The sequence below is a fragment of the Rhinolophus sinicus genome, linkage group LG02, assembly GCF_036562045.2.
Source record: "Rhinolophus sinicus isolate RSC01 linkage group LG02, ASM3656204v1, whole genome shotgun sequence".
Lineage (NCBI taxonomy): Eukaryota > Metazoa > Chordata > Mammalia > Chiroptera > Rhinolophidae > Rhinolophus > Rhinolophus sinicus.
Window position 1 is genome coordinate 167216809 of NC_133752.1, and position 23299 is coordinate 167240107.

The 23299-nt window shown below is 34.6% G+C and overlaps 2 protein-coding genes across 7 annotated transcripts in view; one reads left to right on the top strand and one right to left on the bottom strand.

The window, feature by feature from the left end:
• Nucleotides 1-5062: 5062 nt before the first annotated feature.
• Nucleotides 5063-23299, top strand: part of SLCO1A2 (solute carrier organic anion transporter family member 1A2) — a 64404-nt gene continuing 46167 nt past the window's right edge. For 4 of the 6 annotated variants that reach the window (XM_019738203.2, XM_074325944.1, XM_074325942.1 and 1 more), the window contains exon 1: nt 5063-5217. The gene's annotated coding sequence lies outside the window, so the exon portion shown is untranslated. The remainder of the gene's footprint in view (nt 5218-23299) is intronic. The other 2 variants (XM_074325943.1, XM_074325947.1) reach the window with 1 other exon arrangement.
• Nucleotides 13076-21617, bottom strand: IAPP (islet amyloid polypeptide). Its single transcript, XM_074324906.1, is given in 4 exon segments — nt 13076-13668; nt 13670-13714; nt 17943-18024; nt 21578-21617. Coding segments are annotated over 4 exon segments (306 nt in total). The 3' UTR covers nt 13076-13529.

A 23299-nucleotide genomic window follows, 5' to 3' on the forward strand; every position in this document is an offset into this window, starting at 1 on the left:
AAGAGTCAATAGACAAGGAGGATAGAAATTCTAGTCTTTCAGTGTAAGAAAAACCACCCAGTTTTCTTCTCCTGTGTCTTTCTTTCTGTTTCCTTTACTTTCACAATACTACCACACTCACAATACCTCTGATACCAGATGTTTTCTTTTTTTCTTACACCAAGCAATTCTCTGTGACACCAGTTGAGTTTCCTATAATTCAACTTAATTCTGACACTATCTACTTAGTGACAGCATCAGATCCCACAGGTTAAGTCCTACAAGGCTGTCCCCTGCCCCCACTTCAGATGCTAAGATTGGAGTTTCAAACAACCCTCTCCTTGGGTTCTATTAATTTTCTAGAATAGCTCACAGAACTCAGGCAAACACTTAACTTACATTTACCAGTTTATTAACAGACACAGAGGAACAGCCAGATGAAGAGGTACCTAGGGTGAGGTCTGGGAGTGTCCTAAGCACAAGAGCTTCTCTCCTGGTGGAGTTGGGGTGTGTCACCCTCCTGGTATGGATGAGTTCACCAACCTGGAAGCTCTCTGACCCCCATACTATTGGGATTTTACGGAAGATTCCTCACATAGGCATGATCAATTATTAATACCATTTTTATAACTCTGTCCACTCTGGAGGATAGAGATTAGGGCTGAAAATTCCAAGCTTTTAATTATGGTTTGGTCTTTCTGGTGACCAGCCCCCCATTCAGAAGCCATCGAGGACCTACATCCAGAGTGACCTCAATAGAACAAAAATGCTCCTTGTGCTCTTATCTCTTCTGAATTTATTAGGGTTTTAGAAGCCCTCTTTAAGGGGAGGTGTCAAAGACAAATATTAGAACAAGAGATATTCCTAGTGCTCTTATCACTTAGGAAACTACAATGGTTTGGGAAGTTCTGTGCCAGGAACTAGGGCAGAGACTAATATATATTTTGTATTATCTCTCAAACCAGCATGCTCATTGAAGGGAAAGTAGATGACCTAACTGTGGTGCGTTCATCCAATGGAGTTTTTTATGCACCAATAAAATAAGTTAACTACAAAAATATAGTATGTAATAAAATTAATGATATCAATAAGCAAAAAAATTGAGTCCCTTCAAATTATATACAGCCTGAAACTTTCTTTATAAAGTTAAAACACACACACGCATGCATATGTCCTCTCTCTTTCTCTCTCTCTCTCTCTCTCCTTTTCTCTCTCTCTCTCCCTTTCTCTCTCCATCCCTCCATAATTGTAAAACTATGTAAAAATGAAATCAAGGGAATGATGAGTAAAAATTTCAAAATAAACACAAGATTCTGGTTGATGGTGACTACAGACTAGATGAAACAGGAGGTGGATTAATGGGGGAAACCAGATAGTTAGACAAGTAGTTTATCGACACGTGTCTAGGTTATATAAATAACAGCATACCAGGCAAGGGCAATGATGAAAACACACTGTGAACCAAGAAATATGATTAATCAAATTCTGTGTTCCTGAGGTCCATAAAATAAACATTTTTCCTGAATGAAAGATTTTCTACACGGCTTACATTTCACATTTTTTAAGTTGTTTTAATGGGAAATATTTTTTAATTAATTAATTTTATTTATTAAATGTATTGGGGTGACACTGGTTAAAAAAATTAGATAGGTTTCAAGTGTATATTTATATTTCATCCGTATATTGCATTGTGTGTTCATCACCCAAAGTCAAATCTCCTTCCATCACCATATATTTGACACTATTCACATTTTAAAAATAGGGCACAGAAAAAATTTATGAGGGGCCATGCTTGACTAATCAGTGCTCGCTGAGAGGAGAGAATATGTGTAGTGTGTTTGATGTTCAGAGGGATATAAGCAGGGTGTGAAGCCTCTGAAGGAAGTACTTCTGTACAGTACAACTCAGAGACATAATCATGATCTCAAAAGTTATTTTCAGAGGCAAGGATGACAACAGGTCACCTGTCACACATGAATTCATTCCAATACTTCACATTGGTATCTGTTTAGCAATAAGTCCCAATTTTTACCAGAACTCTGCTGACATTACCACAAACTGGCACTACTGCTTCCAGGAGCATTATTTTAAATCAGGGGTTAGCAATTTTTTCTGTAAAGGGCTAAATAGTAAATACTTTAGGTTTTGTGGGCTGTAAGGTGCTGTCACAACTATTCAAACCTGCCATTGTAGTGACAAAAGCAGTTACAGGTGAAATTTAAATGGCTATGTTTCAATAAAACTTTAATTACAAAAATAAAGGGCGGCCCAGATGGGGCCCCAAAACATAGTTTGTGGAACCCTGTTCTATACTATCCATCCAATAATAAGTCTTTTATCTTATGGTGCGGGGATATCAATACAACATGCTTGCTACCATGTTTCCCCAAAAATAAGACCTAGCCGGACAATCAGCTCTAATGCATCTTTTGGAGCAACAATTAATATAAGAGCCGGTATCATATCATATCATATCATATCATATCATATCATATCATATCATATCATATCATATCACATCACACCCAGTCTTATAGTAAAATAAGACCGGGTCTTATATTAATTTTTGCTCCAAAAGATGCACTAGAGCTGATTGTCCGGCTAGGTCTTATTTTTGGGGACACACGGTAGCATGGTAAGATAGTATTTAGGCCAGACCTTAAGGTTAATGGTATCCCCCAACAGTTGCCACATCTAATGTGAAAAGAAACAGAACGCTATGATCCAGACTATGGAATCTTTACAATGGAATTATTATTATCTCCAGAGTTGCAAGTTTGAGATGAGGATTTGAGGGAAAACAAACAGTGAAAAGAGTTTAAAGGAAGCTTCTCAGTTTTCTTTCGGGATCAAGACTTAGCAATGCTTTCAGAACCCAAGATGCCTATCTAGGGTTATCTACAAACTCTCTACACCTTCACCATCTGTGTACTTATAAGTCTGAAGCTGTTTGAAAACAAAACTAAACTTTATTCTACCAGGCATTCAGAAATTGATTTAGGATACCTTGGGGATCTTTGGACACATTATTCTGCCATCCATTTCAGACTGGATAGCAAGCGCACTTTTTTGCAGTTTGGCATTCTGTCTGAAATGCCACAAACAAGTCCCACATTAAAAGGGTGACCAAAACAGCTTCATAGCCTGCTCTCCTGATTCATATGCCTGCCTAGAGCTTTAATTTGGCAATTTATAGGACCAGTATCTACAACATGATATGGATTTTCATCTCACAGAGAAGGAACTGGACTATTTCTTTAGTAGACAGTTTAGGGTTTCTGGCTCCACTCTAGCTTCTTGTGCCCAGCTCTTTCTCTACATAGCAGCCAAACTGATTCTTTTAAAAACACAAGCTTGATCAAGTCATTTCCCTACTCACATCCTTTAATGGCATCCCATTGCTGGTAGAAAACAATCTTAATTCCTTGCTGCACATACAGCACTGTATGTGATCTGGCCTCTGCTCAGCACCCCAGCTTTATTGTGTCCTCTTCTCTCCTCAGTGAAGATAGTTCACCCTGCTCCAACTACACCAATCTTGTCAATCTCCAAATACACCGTGATTATTTCCTTCCCCCCCAGGGAAGACAGCTTCCTCTTGGGGCTTCTTAAGAGAAATGAAAGGTTGGAATTTCCATGTCTGCTATGGATGAGTTGATAGGAGGAATCAGAGCACCTCTTCCCCACAATCTACGCCCACCCCCTGCCCACTTTTAAAGCAGTTCCCAGATTCTGTCCACAGAGCAGCAGGATGGGTGGACACTTTTTTGTCCTTCCTTCTCCAAATGTAAACAGTTGAAAACAATGAAAAAAATCTCACCCGCAGAGGCTGAGGAGCAGTACAAGTAATATCTGAGAATTACTAAGTATTATCATGAGAAGATATTTTAGAGAAAAAGTCCTAACTGATTTGGTTATTACACACACACATACACACACACACACACACACACACACACACACACACACACACACCCTTCACAGCTTTTAAAATATATTTATTAAATAGGTCTCCTGAAGGGAAAGGGGTCCCTCTTAATCTTGTATGTTGACTTGTTTATGTTCTTCCTTTCCTTTAGTCAGAACAAACAAAATCTTTGAGGCAGAAAACTAGGCTGTTTTGCTTATTATTATACCCGTAGCATGTAGAATAGTATTTGGCATGAAATAGGGCACTCAGAAAAAAATTGTTGAATGAAAGCACAGTAATTTCAGCAATTCCTTGAGAGTAAGTGCTGTAATTATCCCATAGCTTAGATTAAAAACCTGAGGCTAATGCATTTGTCTGAGATCATAGCTAGCCAGGGGTGGATCTGAGTTCAGGGTGTCCTTTTAAGCATTCTATGCCCTTAGTATCATGTTTCCTCTTTTAAAATATCAATTGAAGCTATTCTTTCCAGTCAATCCCATATTCTACCTGGATATGACCATCTTAGTACCTGACAAGTCCTCTAATTTTTCACTTATCCAATCCAGCTAGAAAGTTACTGGTAGAATAATTGGTAAACAGTGGTTTTGTCACGTCAACCTTCTGTATCAAAAGGTTGGTCCCTCTCCAAATGTTGCTGCCACCCTATAGAAATGAATGTTTCGGTCTGCAGCAATTCTATGCTTCCAAGTTTATTTCTGTTTGGTATCATCTTTTCTTAGGTTATCCAGCTACACAGACAATGTAACTCAGGCTCAGTGCTTAAGCATTTTAGTTTACAAAATGAATAAACTAGTAAGTAATTCTTTGATTTTTAAAATAGACTTGTTAAAGTCTTACAAAAGAAAAAATAACTGATAAAACTGAGGCTGAGCAAGTTAAGTAACATTAACTCATTAATGGAGTTTTTCTGTAGCCTTTTGACATGATGTTATAGTACAAGCCACAGCCACATAATGGTTAACTGTTAAACACACACACACACACACACACACACACACACACACACACACACACATAAAAACTAAACCAGCAAGGAGGAGCTTCTGGTTCCAAGTGACTAATCTTTTCTATAACCTGCTTTATGCAACCCTCAGAGCCAAAGAAACTTTACCAGAGGATTAAAATTTATATAAACAAAGATCCCTTTATTTGCAGCTCTGATTTCCTGGAGAACAAGAAGCTCCAGCTTACGTGGGTGCAGAGCTTTATTTATATTGGTTACTCAATATATAATTTTTTTTTTTTAAAAATCTGCTAATTTTACAGTATTGAAACAGCAGTGAGCGGAGATGGTGGTGAATACTAAGGTAAAAGAAATTCATTTATTTGGGTTATTATGGGTTGCAATTTGGTCATTTTTGCTTGGAAAAAATATAAGCTAGGTTTAAAACTCATTTACAAACATAAGACCCTGTTAGGTTTTCTAATTAACTTGTCTATAATTTCCTGACAGTGACAATTCTTTGTAATGCAGTATCATATAAGAATAATAATGTTGGTTTTTCACAAACACAAACAAACACATGGGTATATACTTTGATTTGTTTTCAAATATGTAGTTACAAGTCGTTTGGAGTATTGGAAATGAGTCTAAATCAGAAAATATTGTTTCTGTTCTTTGTCCATGGCCTGAAAAATCTCTCTTTGTATATCCTGTTCCTCCAAGATCATCGCCGAAGTTTCTGATCAGGACCTATGGTGTCCATATTCCTTCCTCCCTCTCCTAAAATCCTAGCACATCACACACACACACACACACACACACACACACACACACACACCACTTTGGAGTTTTCTTTCAAAACTCAAAAATGAGTTGTTTTTTTAAAAGGCCAAATAACACAAAAGTGTAAAAGGAAAAAGTCAATTTGGTGCATATCTTCTTACATTTTTCTATGCTCATGTAAAAATTATATCAAATATATGTAATTATTTGTTTTTATGTACACATCTCCTCCCCTGGCTTTTAGCCACATAAATAGGATCATCATTATATGCATGATTTGACTTGTTGCTGTGTTCATTGAACCATGTACTAGGGTCCTTCCTCTAGGTCAGCAAGTATATGTAAATCGTTCTTGGTCTATATATCCTTAGAAAGGAATGTGTCCATTTCTATAGAATAGATTTCTAAAAGTGAAATTACAAAATGAAAAGTGTACTGCAATTCACAAACCCACCATTTCTCTATTCCGTTGGAGATCATAAATCTCTTTAAATTTTGTTAATTTATTATATAAAAAAATAAGAGTTTGCATTGTTTTGAATTGCATATCACTGGCTATTAATGAGTTAGTATCTTTTATAAAAGACTTTTTATAAATCTTTTTGTCCATTTGCATTTCCTCTTTTATGAACCCCAGTTCATACCTATGTTTGTTTTTTTTAATCATTTTGTAGGTTTGTTTTTTTTTATATTAGAGCTGTAAACCCCTGCCTCTTATACATATTTCAAACATTTTCTCCATATATTTTTTAACCTTATTTACAGTATTTTTCTTTTTGCCTTTGTGTAATTTGTATTATGAAGTTAACTGTAATTTTTTTCCCCATAATAGTTTCTTGGTCTTTTTGAAGTTTTTCCTGACCATAATGATATTTTCCAAATTTTTTTCAAGTATTTTTATTTTCTATATTAAAATCTTTAATCCATTACTCTTTTTATTTTCAAACATGATATTACCCAGGGCTATTTTCCTTCCAGATAATGATCTACTTATTATATCAAGATCATTTTTTAAGTAAGCTGTAGTTCTTCTGATGAGCTATTATTGAAGTGTTTATATTATATATTTTCATTTATACTGGGTCTAGTTATTGTGCTTTGTACCAATGAATTGTTTGCCTATTTTTTTGCTCATGACTTGCTGTTTTAATCAGATTAGCATAACAGAAGGTTTTAGTAATGGCAGTGTGGCAGGTACCTACAATCTTTTTCAATTTCAGGGCAGGATGAGGTGTTCTTTCTCCTGACCTCAAGCCTAGTGAGCATGACTTTAAATTTGCTCAGAGCGCTTTATATTTGTCCTTTGCAATTCGGAAGACACAGGGGACTGGTGTCTCACTCTTGCTTAAGAAGTCTAAAAGGTAAAAGGCAGTGTTTAAATCTGCCTGCCAGGAGGCAGAAGGAAGAGAGGGTCTATTTTAAAAGTATTGGCACCCCAGTCAATGGTGGGTCAGACCACCGGAGTTAATATTGGATTGTTTTAGATATGGACTGATTGGATTATACGCAGCGGTGTTGAGACCTCAGTAGAAAAGGGATAAAAGTATATGTTGAATCTCTAAATTTGAAGGAGAAATTATGTGTGACTAGTCAGATGAGGGGAATGGTGCATTTACCTTACCAAAGACACTGCAGGTGAGAGAATTGTGAATGAAAGGTGGGATCTCCAAAGACTCACAAAAGTGGCGATGAGAGTCAGTTTTAAATATCTGTCCTTGCCAAAAGAGGCAAGGATGACATTTCCTGCTTCATTAAGTCCTCCCTTACAAGTTTCACCTCTGGAGGAGACAGAAGCAGCGTGTTTAGTTGTGGGGGAAGAGATGGATATGTTGGGGTGGGGAAGGTTGGGAGAATCTGGGAAAGAAAATAGAGATAAACAACATGGACTCTTCCAATAGTAGGCTTTAGATATGTTGTAGTGGGAGGAAAGAAGCTTTAATTTAAATAAAATTCTTTTTTTAAATTAAAATTTATTGGGATGACAATGGTTAGTAAAATTACATAGGTTTCAAGTGTACAATTCTGTAATGCATCATCTATATTAGGGTTTCCAGGAAGGAATTCCTGCCCGTTCTCAGGATCTTTTTTCACTTTCCCGTTCTCGAATCCCAAGATATAAACTGTTTTCTGTTCTCCATGAGGAATCATTTCCACAAAGTGATGGCTGATACTACCAACCACCTGGGTTCAAGGAGCCGTTTTCCTGATTTGCTGACCAACTTTTCCTGGGATTCGGGAACAGGAAAGCAAATAGATTTCCTAAGAACAGGCAGGAATTCCTGCTTGAAAACCCTAATCTATATATCACACAGTTTGTTCACCATCCAGAGTCAATTCTCCTTCCATCACCATATATTTGATCCTGTTTACCCCCTCATCTACCACCCCCTGACCCTCAAAGTGAATTGGATATATTAATCCAGAACAGAATCTTTTAATGGGATTAAACATTATCAGGGGGCTTTCTTTTTTTTTTTGAAAAGCAACAGAAAGTTGACCTGTTTGAGATTCCATTTAGTGTCAGGAAAGGAACTGGCCCCAGAAAATTAATTTGATAAGCAGGGGAGGGAGAAGAATAAGGCTATTTTCTAATATCATCACATAAATCCTGTTTGTTCCAGACAATTGCTTGAATCCATTTCTAATGTAAATATTGTTTGTGAGCACAAGGGTGAATTGTTTCAACTTTAATGTCTTCTTTCAATAACACATCCCTTTCAGTAAACATTAGTCTTCTCAAAAAGACACCAGGATTATAATTTTGCCTTCCTGCAACCCTTTTTTCATTTCAGTATACTGTTGCTGGTTTTTCTACTTAAATATTTTCTAAACATAAATATTGTGCCATTTAACCTGAAGACATCTTTTGAATCATGGGAATAGATTTAACTTTAGAGGCATGCCATCTGCTCAACAAATTCAGAGTCTGGAGGCTTTAACTAGAAATAAATGTTAAAGATTTAATCAAAAGTCTTAGGGTTTATACAATGGAAATACAGCTAGGCAAAACCCAAAAATGTTCCAAAGAAGAAAGAAAAACTAACAGTTCTTAGAGTAGAAAGTGCATTATGAGAGCTATCAGTCCTGCATTCATAGCCCTAGGATTAATCCAGGACAGTTAATCAGTCAGATGTCAAGTGGTCTGGATGATGAATGACAGGAGGTCTAGAAGATGGGTGCCAGGTGGTCTGGTCACGTCTGGTGTTCTGGATAATGGATGTTAGACGGATATCACATGGTCTGGATATGTGAGCCCTTTAGGGGGTAATCAGAGGGTTATCTGGAGGTCTGGTGTAGGTCTAGGTTTTGACACACAGTGAACTGATATATATCCAGGCATTGACGCAAGATTGAAAAGTTCAAAATTTAAGTTCCCAAGCAAGTTAGGATAAGAATAGAATTGTTTCCTCATGCCTCAACCTTAATAATGTTAATAATTTTAGCAGCTTAATTAAAGTGATTCCATTTTATATATTCCCTATCTTCACTCTTTCATCACACCAATTCCATAGGAAGTGGAATTGTTAAGGACAGTCGAAACATCCAAATCAAATTTGGGCTCCTCTATGACAGAAGATTTTTAAAGTAGAATTTATCATTTATAATAATGATGATAAGTTCAGAGTTTTATATGGCATTTTAAATCTTCAAAATAGCCGTTGATTTCTTATAAATAAAATTGCATGTCCCATATTTGAAATGAGGACAGAAAGTGAAAAAAATGTATTAGGTGTTAATTTAATACAGCTTTGTAAAGGTGGAAGAAGGACAAGATGAAACTTTGGTTTGGCAATTTTCAGTTATTTTGTTTAGCAATAAAGGCAACAGGAGCTATCAATTATTGAAATTTGTAATATGTCAAGCTCTCTGACAGGCACTTTACATTATTTATCTCATTTTTTGTTATATGCCATGTGGATATCTATTTTTTTTAGGACCCAGAAAGAGAAGATTTAGATATCTCCTATGTGAATCAATTCTAGGAAGTTTAATGAGATCTACTAGAAAGAAAAGTGTGTAGATGGTAATAATACCTAAGCTTCTCTGAGGCAAAATTCCAGATAAAAACATATAGTAAAATATAACTATAATAATTACAACTAGTTTTTAGACGTGTAAATAACATATCCCGATGCCTCCCTGTATTCTAGATGGAATAAACAATTTACCTCAGCTTACTGGTCACGTACCCAAGATCATTTTGGGTAATAAAGCAGTGCATTACTCATTTTAGATGATTCAGCTCCTAAGTTCAAATATACCACAAAGGTCAACATGTACTAGAGACGTGTGAGATTCAAAAGATAACAAAGAGCCTCGGCACATTAAATCTTAAAAGAGCCACATTTAAGCCTTCATTAGATTGTTGTGCGAGGGTGTTTGCAATGACAAAGTACAAAATCTTCTTTTCTACACTCGAATATACTCTAGAAAACTAATCCTACATTCACAGCATTTTACCATTTGTAGCTATTAGATTGTCCTAAACATCTTGACCTGTGGGTTTACTTTTTTCTTATTTTTCACTCAGAAGTCTGAGAATCAAGGTGGGGCCAAATGTGAAAGTAATCAAGTTGTATAATGTTTTTAACACCTCATGCTTTGGTCAATGCTATATCCTAGTATTTTCGTTAATACTAATCACAGCTAAAATTTACTAAGTGTTGTAAATCTTACCAAGTATTTTTGTATTGCCAGGTATTATTATCTACTAAGTGCTTTTTATGCACTATCTCTATCCTCATATATTTGTAAATCAAATATTATTATTTTTTCATATATAAATGAGGAAATTGAGGCTAAAAGAAGTTAAGAAATGGATACAAAGTTTTGAAAAAGAGCCAAGATCCTAACAAAGTTCTGCCTGATTCTAAAAACCCTGTCCTTTCCACTATACGAGTGGTCTTACTGTAGTAGCTTTCAGTGTCCTATTGATTTTTTTGTTCTTCAACATCACAATAGGAAATCCCTTAAATGTTTAATTTTACTTTAATATTATTAAAGTTAACCACACTTAGACAATATCTCCTGGTATAGACAGATACTAATTACAAACTCAAATTCAAATAAATTTCAGGAAACTGAGCTTGAATTTCCTGGGACTCAAAGGATTTGGTTCTGTTTCTTGGCTGCTTTTCCTTTCCAGTGGCCTTTCTGCAGGACGGTTCTGGAAAAAGTGGGTTCCTAAGGATTCAATACAGTTTCAGGAAACCTGATGGAACTTCAGAGAAACAAATGATTTCTATTGTCTTGCTTTTTTCCCAATTTTGTCCTGCTAGCCTTCTCTACCCTGTTGACCCAGGTTAACATTTAGGATCTTTATAACCAGAGTAGATTTGGTGCTTTAAATTCTGATGATGTCTAGCTATGTGCAGGAAAATGGTTCCAAATTTATGTGGGCCCCAAAGCCTGACCAGAGAAATTATAATCTAACCAGGACTCCTTTATGCTTTTTCCCTCTGTTCCTCCTTTTTCTTTTCCTTATAGCTGACCCCTCACCATTTTTTCTTGTTTCCAGGTGCCTATCCCATGCTCCTCGGGTTTTATTCGTAGCTAGCTGTTAAATAACTTGATCTAGAGTATTAGTTGATAATGATAAGGATTTCCCCTTCAAGAGGGATTTGTCTTTTAATGAGAAACTCTTGAACTAAAAGGCCCTTAAAATGCAAAATGATGAATTTCAAATTATAGAAAGTGATGGCGATTAATTCTGGACAGGAGTTCTGCTCAAGATCTGTTGTGTTGCTTGTTCAGATAATTCATATTTCTGAAAGTGGAAGCACATATTCCATAAAGGGAAGTGAATTATCCCTTTATGAATACAAGAATACTGTTTTATCACAATGATAGCTGTGTGTGGGACCCCAGCCTCCTAGCCTTTATGTAAGCCCATAGTAATTATTTCAACATTTCAATTACATAGGCCCCAAATCCACATGTTTATAGGATAATCAGGGCATTGTGCCTGTGAAGATGAAGAGATTTTAAAATTGAAGTCTACAATTTTTCTGATAAAATTAATTTTCCTTTTTATAATGCTTGTCCATAATTTCAATTTTTAAAGTACTGAATTTATTAATATGTAGTTTGCTATATATGTGGTAACATTTGTGGCCCCTTAAATTCTATCCGTTCTGAATTTTAGAATTTGCTCTCTCTCTTCTACTTACAACCCAGGTAAACTCTACCAGATATGTTATTTCTATATTGTTTGCTATTTCCTTTTTAGAATTCGTGTGCCACTTCTCACTGATCATAACCTTTGTTCTAAATAATAAAATGAATGTTCCCACATCAAAGTGGGTGGATTTTTTTGAAACTGTATCTTGTATAATTCTGTCAAAACTTTGTAATTATAGAAGAGATTGTGCAAGACAAGTGCTTTTGTGTCATTGGTTACTGGACTAGGAAGGGTATCTAGTGATATGAATCCTACATAGGATTTGGGTAGATTATTTTCATTATTCTACTTCCCTTTTTGTTTGTTTGAATTTTTCCCCGCATTGTTTTGAGCTCACCTTTGTTCCCTACTTTTATCTTTGTTCTCCCTCTCTTTTTAAATCCTGTTTATTTGCTATTAATAACAAAAGTATGCACTGTTATGCCAGACCATTCTTTTGTTTGTGTATAGTTACCATGGCTATAATATCTACCACTGATTGAACACCAAAGATGTGCGAGGTGCTTTGCATATTTTATTCCTACTCTTTAACACATTTAACAAAACCTTGCAACTGTTATCTTTGTTTTACAAAGGGAGCTCAAGATGTTACACTATTAACTTTATCATACTGTATTAAATCTTAACTTCATATTAAAATTTACTCATTCATTTATTTGTTTATTACTCAGGAAATACATTTATTTAAACAGTAGTTATTGAGCACCTGTTATGTGCAAGTAATGAGCTTAACTATTGTGGAGATTATAGAGATAACTCAGACATCCCTGTCTTCAGGTACTTTTCAGGCTAGATGAGGAAATAACACCTCTGTACATATAACCAAAATACGAGGTAGAAGCCATCAACTTCTTCAAGGTAGTCTTGATACCTGAACCACTAAGATAATATCAAACACAAAAGTGAGCTCAATAAACATTTGTTGAGTGACTGAGTGAATGTTTGCATAAACTGATATCAGATGAGTAATACAGATAGGAGTCTATGTAAATTCAGAGCAGAGCTGAAAGTTTTGTGAGAGATTCCTTAGAGAATGTGGCATTTGAGAAGACATAATGTGGTGTAGACACCCAGAGGGTAAGGGGAAAATATTGCAAAGTGAGCAAATTGTCCAGGCAAGGGTATGAAGGTGGGTGAGTGTGAGTATGAAATATATAGAAGGTTAATGTACATGGAGAGCAGTAGCAATGTGGATGAAAATGTGGTCTGAAGTCACATGAGAAAGACCTCAAGGGACTGGCAACTGGATATGGGCCTATTCATTCAGCAGTTTTCACTTCACCATAAAAGAAAAAAAATTTAAATATTTCAGCTGAGTCAGGAGCAGGATTTAATTTATTTTTGTTTTTAAACAACATTATCTCATTTCAGAAATCTAATGCAAAAAGAGATTGCTTAACAAGGATCATTACTATTGCTGGTTTTCTAATGTTCAGAACCATAACTTTATCATTAGCTGTTTACAATTAACAAGTTTTCAGCTACCATTTTCTTCTTTGTTCTCAAACTCATGTCATAAATATAAGCAAAACACATCGCTTTTTAAAAGAACAATCTATAGCAAGAATATTTCATTTTATAAAACGTTGTCTTTTTATTATGGGATCTTAATTACTATTAAATTTAAAACCATTTTAACATTACAATCTATAGGTACTGGCAACAAACGTGATACACAGACTCAAATATTCAGGCTAGAAATGAAAAAGATATTAAATTATACAGGAAATCACTAGAGTATTTATACATAAGCAGTAAGAACTGTACAAATACATTGGCCTCCAAAGGGGTAAGTAATTCAATGGTTCTCTGTTTAAAATCTCAACTGTATTCCTCTTGCCATATGTATCAGGTTGCACATGTGGCAGTGTTACATTTCCGTTTTTCCACCTGAGGCCTGGAAACATGGAATAAACATGAAAGACTAGTCTTAGATGCAGGGTTGGATACAGCTATATGACACAAAATATCTCATATTGATGAAAACTAAAGGAAATGTTTTCACATCAGTTACTCATTGTTTTGATTTGGAATCATCTGGATGACTGACAGACTTTTTTTTGGCACCTCGAAGATGCTGCAGAATCAAGTTTTGACCAGGAGATCATATAACAAACCTTCCATTATAACAATGTTGAATTTTGCAGTATGATCCTTTCTTTGGAAATTCAGAATATATTCCAGATAATAATAGTAAAGTGTGTTTGTCTTATATTCTTCTAAATCTCTTTGATGGTGGGGTAATAGTAGAGTAGAGTAAAGGGGGTCAAATATATGGTGATGGAAAGAGAACTGACTCTGGGTGGTGAGCACACAATGTAACATATATATGATGTATTATAGAATTGTACTCTTGAAACCTCTGTAATTTTACTAACCATTGTCACCACAATAAATTTAATTTAAAAATAATCTATTTCCTGATATATAAAAGGGATTTAGAATGTAAAATATTTATGTAATCTGAAAAATAAGGAACTAAAAATATATATCTTCATTTCCTACATTGTTCCAATAAGAATTAAGCAGTATAGGTTAATTTTTGTTAGTTCCCTGAGATAATTGAATCAGGAGTATTACAAAGTCTCAAGGGTAATTCCACTCTGACTATTGTAGTGTGGGAGTTCTATTACTCTTAGCATAAATATGTAAACATTACCATCTTCCTGCCACCTACTTGGTTCCTATGCTTTCAATAATTTTAGTGACAGGACTAGGTGAAATGTTAAAACCAAAAGACTTTTTATGTCAATGGTATTAATATTCACCACATTCTTTCAACCATCTGGAACAATCACATATAATATTATAGGTAAGTCAGAAATAACTATGATTAAATCATTTCAATGTTAACTTCTGTTTTTGTTTACAGAATATATTTATATTAACTCTATATTTTTATACTACCTTTTTGTTTCAATGTACTTGCAAAGTGGTATTGGAAATAGATACAGAATAATGGCATTGCTTTCTTTTTGCTGATGATTAGGAAAGACAGGGAAATGTTTTCATTTTCAGTGCAATATAAATCAAAATGTTGGTGAAACTTTGGGTAAGTGTAAAGTGGGAAAGAGACATAGGTGTGAGATTATGTCCAGAAGCCAGTGGACATACATAACCTGGGGCAAAATGCAATGGATTTTATCTCTACGTATCTACTTTGTGTGGGGAATACTTCATTATCTGTATCTCTGTGTAGAGATAGACTAAGAGTAAATATTTTAACATTTGTGACACTTTAAGGTGTTTATTGTCATATTTCCTCCCAAATACAGAAAATCCTTCTTGCAGAATCAAGTGAACTGGATATCTGTTGAGTATAAATGTGTACTGACAAACCAATTATACTTTGGGACCTAATTACCTGGTCTATATATCACTATTATTTATACTATCTATTCAGATTTTGCGTGTGTAGTAAGCATGGCTTAATGTGCATTTCCAAAGAATGGCTTAATGCTTTCATGGACTAAGCCAGTAATTCATACACTGGCCAAAAATTCTAAAAGTCAATAAATGTTTCCTGAAAAACACCAGGAATTAGAATTTGACCCAAACATTTCACACTAATAAATTTAAATCAATGAAAAAAAACACCATGGGTCAGATTGGGAAATTTCAAAGGGATATCTGTCCCAAGCTATGGTTGACATATGCTTGGAGCAAAGTGTAAAATACCCTATGTGCTAAATGTCTGAGTGGTACTTTGATAATTGTTCTCAAGGACTGTAATAGGATTTAAAATTATTCTAACTAAATTGTTATTTGTGTTAGCTAGAAGGGCCATTATTCTACTTAAAATAAATATTATGATCTTTTATGTTGGTTGGTTTCATAATTATGATTTCACTGACTTTCAGGTGCTTTTTCCTCCATTGATTTTCCAGGCAGATGAGTCCAGCCTGCCCACCAGCTAGTAACAAGCTCTAGTTTAAAGCTACTGACCACTTACAAATGTGCACACATATACTGAAATTCTTGACTTTAAGAGAGTTTAACAGTGATGACCTTAGGCCAAACTGTAACTCTTAAAATTTCTCTTTTAAAACATCTTAGTTTCAAGGGCTTTTTAAAATGATCCTTGCTTCCAGCTTTTAACATTCATCTGTGGAGATGTGTGAGTTCCTACAGGTAGCTCTTAGTGATTATAGCTTAAAACCCACGGAGTTATACTTTCAGCTACCTCTGATATCTGCGAGGTAGATATTTGCTGCTGAGCATAAAAAGGTGGGTGGGGGGGCAAGTGTGTGATCTTTTTGCCTCAGTCATGAATATAAAATACTTATTTTTTGGTACGGCTTGTAAAGTCAGTTCATTACCTCTTAATCCCATCTCAGACAAGTATACCTAAAAGTTGAAGAAGATCTCAAATGAGATGATTGTGCTTTGAGAGAAATATGGTATTGAATAAAAAATGTATACCAGTCTTATTTTTTTAAAGGTGTTTAAAATTTGAGAAATTTTCTACGTAGACTTTATCAGCTTTTTATGAAATTCATAGAATATTACATGGTTGAACAGCTCAGCGTGATAAGTTCTCCCTCCCCTTTAAAAAAATGACCAAATATATTGATTTCAGGAAACATAAAAATCAATTTGAAGAAGGTTTTACATGTATTTCTAACAATTTAAAGTAAGAGATTGTGTTGACTAGCATAAAAATCATTTGGTAACAAATAATGGTATGTACTATTCTTTTTCTGAGTGAAGTTCACCTCATAATAAATTAATATCCATAAAGACACACTGAGTAAAAGTGCTTAGCAAATGTCTATATCTAATGAAAGAAAAGATCAAGACATAGACAGAAATACTAGGTAATACTGCTAATTTTCCTGTCATCCTTCAATTGTTCTGCTAGTTTACCAGACACTTCATGTCAGTTTTAAAGTTGTTTTTATCCAGAAAAAAATTTGAAAATTGCAGTCAATTCTGAGAAGATCCTATAAACTAGATAAACCCTGAAATGATGAAGAAAATTCTTCTGATAATTCTTATTATGTATTGTACATAGGTGCTGTAGAAATCTTTACACATTGCCACACACCTCCACCTCGACAAAAATATTCTAAAGGAAAATAAAGAAGATGCAGATAATTCTGAAAAGAATTCTAATATGACTTAAAGCAAACTGTTTTCAAAAGAAAATTTAGTTCTCCTTGGTCTTAAAGAGTATAAATTCCATTCCACAAGCCCATGTTAAGTCCAAACTGATTTAGGTACACACATCCTCATATTATTTATGACTTATGCATGAATCTGGACTTAAGAATCCTTTAAATACATGAAGAATTATAGTTTCAGAGGCTTTCCACTTGAAAGCTGTAATTACTGCTAACATTTTCACCTGACTTAGTTTTTAGACTTCCTCCAAATGACCAACCATTTAAATGACATGACACCTTTCAAAATAAGCCTTCCTTGGAAATCCTTATGCACATGCTATCCATTGAAAACATGTTCAAGAAGTATTAATATTCATTTACATTTAGAGCAGATCAGAAGTAACCTCATGAAGAATATTTTTTTTATAATTCTGTTTTCTTAACAAAACAGTTATCAAGTTAGAAAGAATCACCTAAGAACAAACGGCTTTGTAACTAGTTCTTCTAAATTTAACTTTTTAAAAATTTTCATTTCTCCCTGATTATTCCTATACATTTTTATTTCTAGAAGGTGACATAAAAGTTTTAGATACTGCCAGAGCCCTCTGAGAAAAAGAATATATGAAAATATACCAAAAAATTCCACCTGATATGAAATATACACTTTAAGTTTCTCCAATTTGTTTAAGAATCAGGTTAATATAGTAGAAATTACTACCTTTTGGTTTCTCCCGCTTCCTGTTCTGCCTTCGCTGCTTTAAGTTCCAACAGCATATTTCTTGACAAAACTGGAACTATCCATTTCTGTCTGTTAGAAGTTTCATCAGAAGCATTTATCAGCCACTGGCATTATTCTTTAAAGAACACATGATTCAAGGAACAGTTGAATAGCTTAATGTACTATTCTCAAGGATGATTTCGTCAGAACTCTAAAGGCACAAGGGTTGTTAGTTATGTAGCAGTATTTAATTCTATTTTTCCCATATTTTACAAAGGAAACAAGATTTTAAAATTACTAACCTTTCAATGAGTGTAGCTTTCAGAGGGCTTAATGCAACAGAGAGCATGATGAGAACTGCTGGCAGCTTCAGAGTGCACACTGCTTCTCAAATGTTCTGAAAATAGTAATTCAGCACTGAAATCAAGAAATTTCTTTTAGCTCTAATTGAAGGAATTTGAAAGTAGAGCCTACTTTAAAAATCTTTTTAAAAAACAGAACCTCCAAGAATTATAATTTTGTTGACATAGTCCCTTAATACTGTTCACACAATTTTCAAAATTTTCACTTTCCCAATCTCCTTCTCTACACAATCTGGAAAATTGATATTATAGTACATTTTACCTTTACTCTTCCTTTAATCTCAAGTCTGCTCTTCCCTAAATAAGTAATACTTTACCAGAAACAGGAAATTTTTTACTTTTTAATGTTTCAGTATCAGCAATATAAGAAAATGCCTTTGATAGCAAGAAAGCTTCATGAAAAATCCCAAGCTTGCATCCACTGGAGTATTTACCTCCAATTTACTAACCAGTAATCCAGCTTTTATATACCCTTTCCACCTTCCCCAGCTCTGACATCAGGCAGCTCAGAGAGACTCTGTCATCATTTCCATCCCTGTAGATAGAAACTGCCTCTTAGACAGCAGTAGCAGATGGGTCATTATTACATTAACGTATCAGTGAGTATTAATATAGGAGCTACAGATTGTGTGCAGTTAATGGTGTGTCACACTCAGCAGAAGTTTAAATTTGCCATCTTTGTAAAATAACAGAGTGGGTTTTGAAGGACTAAATAGTATGTTCTAGTAAGGAATTGATTTTAAAAAGCAATTAAGAATAAAAACAAATGTGTTTATATACAAGGAGTGAAGCCAGGGACATTGAGAATCTAGTTGAACCCCAATAATCCCAATCGTTTAATAGCATTGAGTAGAAGACTGAGGTATAAGGGCATGTGTATAAAAAATGACACAAAAGAGAGCCAAAAAACATTTATAATGAAGAGAGGGAGGGAGGATTAAAGGCATAAAAACAATAATTGTCAATTCACAAATTCATTTGTTAGCATTTAAATAGAGACACATCGCTAGCTGCACAACTTTATTTAAGCACTTTTTCCATTATAACATAGAAACATCGCAATTACTTTTTAAGTAACCAACTTATTCTTTATTTTTCCCAACTTGTTCTGTTTTTCTTGTATGTCTAAGCTTTATTTAAGTTAATATTCTAAATTATGACAACTTAATACCATAGATAGCAACTAAAACAAATTACAACTGTCAGTGAAAATGTACATGTCTGTGTAATCTAAAAAAAAGAAAGTGGAAGTTCTCCAGTAAGAAAATTTATTCCACTGATTTCATATACTTCTTTAAAGCTGAATAATATCATTTGATGGGTGTTTAGTAGATATTTCAGGAGAGAAGAAAGAAATTTTTTAAAAGTCCTGTTCTACTTATTCAGTGATTCTGCAATTATAATCTCATTGAAATTAACTGATATTCTGAAAGAAAAGAAAACATGAAATAAAATCAAACAATTTGGGTAAAAATAATGATTTCCTTTAAGAAGATAATTAATGCATTTAACAAAGTGTAATCAATGATTCAGAAATAATACAGAAGCTCAGAAATGTTAAATAAGATGTTAAATAACTTGTCCATATCATACATCTAGTTCGCAATGAATGACTCTTGGATTAAAATTTAGCTTTGCTGATACATGGTTTAGTGTTTATTTAGACCAAAATGCCTGCTTTTTCTTTAACACTATATTTATTTTGACATTCAATGTTATTCTATATTAGTTTCAAGTCTACAGCATAGTGGTTAGACATTTATATAGTTTAAGAAGTGATCCGTCTGACTAGTCTAGTACCTACCTGGCACTATGCAAAGCTGTATAAAAAATTGCTTGGCTAACTTGATATAATACTTTGGCTCCCTGGGATACTGATACCAATTTTATGCAAGTCCCAAGTAAAAGGCAAAACTGGCAAGCACCTACTAATTTAAGATGCAGAGAATTATTTTGAATATTTCAGAAGTAATCTTTTTTAAAAATTTAATTTTTATTCGTTTTTTTCTAGTGTTATGCACTGGTTTTTTGCCTCACTTGTTCACATGATTTTGGGGTGTAAATCAGAATTTATCAGCTCTGCTTTCTCCTTCACACACAACAGCATTAGCCAACTGGATTACATGAAGGAATTCTTTGTAATCTTCCTACTCTAATGAAAAAAATACCCCTAACAGCAGGCTTACAGGGCTACTTTCTTCTGTTTGGCTTGAAACCAATCACTCCTTTGGGTCAATATAGGCAAAACTGAGTTCATTACCTCAAGGTGTTCACATTAGAATACACAATTGTCTACCTGTAAACAGATGGAAAATAAGATATTGTGTGTGTGTGTGTGTGTGTGTGTGTGTGTGTGTATATATTAGGGTTTAGAAGGAAAGAGTTGGAGAAAGACTAAAAGAAATTACCGGTGAGACAACTACTGCTTTGGGTGTAGGGCAGATGATGGCTTGCTCCTGCAAATATCTAGTATATGACCTTAAGCTAATTTTGTCATGATTTTGGTTTCAGTGTTCTCATCTGAATAATAATGGAATCATCTAATCCATCCCTGTCTTTTTACACAGAAAAAAACATCAGGTTAGAAACAGGAGAGGAGAATGTGAGAGGACCAAGAGGAGAAGCAATCATTAGGCATTTAATCTCACTTGTTACCAATTGCCCACCTTAAGATTTTGACCTTGACTCCTATGTGCCTATGGTGGAAATGCAGAGCTTCTTAAAGGAGGTCTGCTTGTTTCATGTTAGACCTCTGCTCTTTTACTCTCCTGTTTGGAATGCCTTCTCCCCTCACTCTAGCTGTCTAAACTCTACCTTTCAAGTTCAACTTGAGTGGTGCCTAATCGTGAAAACTTTTCTGATTCCCTAAGTAAAAAGAGATTTTTATTTCCTTTAATAGTAGTAACTAATATTTTTTGAGTACTTTCTATCCAGGCATGATGCTAAGATCACTGCACATATTTGCTCATTTGATTCTCACAGCAAACCTCTGAGGTGGGTACTCTTATTGATAAGGAAATTGAGGGTAGATAATTTTTCCAAGGCCACATAGCTAAAAGTTGTGCATCAGGGTTAGAATCAAGACAGTTTGGCTCCAGAACCTACACTCTTACCCCTTAGTCTATGCATTGGCATGACATAACTTTGAATTATAGTTACAGCTGTAGCTATCTTATTTATTAGACGATAGACTTTGCAAAGATAGGAATCACATCTTCTAAAGCTACCTATCTTCCAAGCATCTAGAAAACATTTCTGTGTATATTAGGTATATAATATATATTGATTGAACAAATCTGATAGAAGAAGGATGATGAGGAGATATATGCCATCAAATACAGGAGAAAGAATTATTATGTTTTTGGCATAAATCACATACAGATATTGATGTTCTTCCGTATAAATTCATATTATCCAATCTGACTCATTCTAGCAATCAATGCCATTCACAAACTTTTTTACTCATTTCCATTTAACTTTCTGTTTTAATCTCCATTATGACTGTTTTGAACTATTTTTCATTCTGCTGGGGTCTTCCAGCCTGTCCATGACCAATTTGTTTTCTGTTGACAAACGTGCTTTGCCCAGTGATAATGTGGTAGTCATTCCACACATTCGCTCAACTTCTTACCCCTAAATTTCTTCAGATTTCTTTCAACTTTGCTATTTCTAGCACAAGCACATACTTAACTCATACAAAGAATATCCACATGAACATATGAGGTCTGACAACTAAGTTCACAAATTTGTTGCACGGATGTTGCTAACCTTTTTGGATATCAGAGGGATTATTCATTATGAATTTGTACCAGCTAGACAAACAATTAACCAAGTTTACTATTTGGAAGGGCTGAAAAGGCTGCGTGAAAAAGATAGATGACCTGAACTTTTCGCCAACAGTTCATGGCTCTTGTGTCATGACAATGAACCAGCTCACATGGCACTGTCCCAGAAGGAGTTTTTAACAAGTAAACAAACAACTGTAATGGGACACCCTCCCTACTCACCTGATCTGGCCCCCAATCACTTCTTTCTTTACCCAAAGATAAAGGAAATATTGAAAGGAAGACATTTTAATGACATTCAGGACATCAAGGGTAATACAATGACAGCTCTGATAACCATTCCAGAAAATGAGTTCCAAAATTGCTTTGAAGGGTAGACTAGGCACAGGCATTGGTGCATAGCTTCCCAAGGGGAGTACTTTGAAGGTGACCATAGTGATATTCAGCAATGAAGTATGGAGCAACTTTTCTAGAATGAGTTGGTGAACATTGTCAGACCTCACATAAAGACTTGTACAATTGTGTATAGCCAACCTCTCTAGTAAGAGAATATTTTAAACAGCAAAATTATGAATTTCTGTCTTTGGGGAGGATGTTTAATTGTGGTAGGGAGAATTATAACAGACTCCATGTTTTTGCTGAATTGGGTCTTGGACCCAATCTAGAAACTAACCTTCTAGCAAAAAGCAAATAGGAAAATACAAAAAAACTACAAAACAAATGCAATAAATACAGAAACAAATAAAATGATGACACCACCAAAAACAGTGAAGACTTTTCTATTGCTTCAGCTTAGTAAAGAACACACAGGTGACCAACTAAAAGTCAAAAAGTACTCAGGACAGATAGACTTGAGCAAATACAACGGAACTGCAAATAGAGACACTTGTCACTCCTGGTTAATAATTAGAAAGGTAACAAGTTCTTTTATAAGTTTAGTTTTACCTTAAGTTAGTGAGCTAAGACAGAGCATGGATTTATCGAAAAACACATTCAAAGATAACATGACATTGTATAAGGTTTAGAAGTCAAATATATTAGGGAAAAACAAAACATTATTGATATAAGAACCCATGATAAGAGATTATCTAAAGTTGATAATAGAGAGGAAAAAAAATTTTCCAAGAAGAAAAATAAATGATTATTTCAGTACTGATCAGTGTTGGTCAGAGTAGAAGATGGTGTTGGACTAGAATTGGAGGTTTCAGTGTAAACCCATGTTTACTATCTATACATTTACCTATATCTGTATTATTAATCTATATTTGTAAGTACAGATATATATTTCCTGAGTGTACATATATCTCTATCTCTACTCTAGTTTCTAATTATTACTGACCACTAAAGGAACCAACATTTTCTGGAAAAAGGGTTAATTTGAGAGCTGTGCCAGGGACAGTGAAAAATGAGCCTAGAACTTCTTCAGGATCCAGAAAGTAGGGAAGTACCCAAACAATGATGGAGCATATCAAAAGGATACAGGAACCAATTTTAAGGGATTTTTACTAGAAC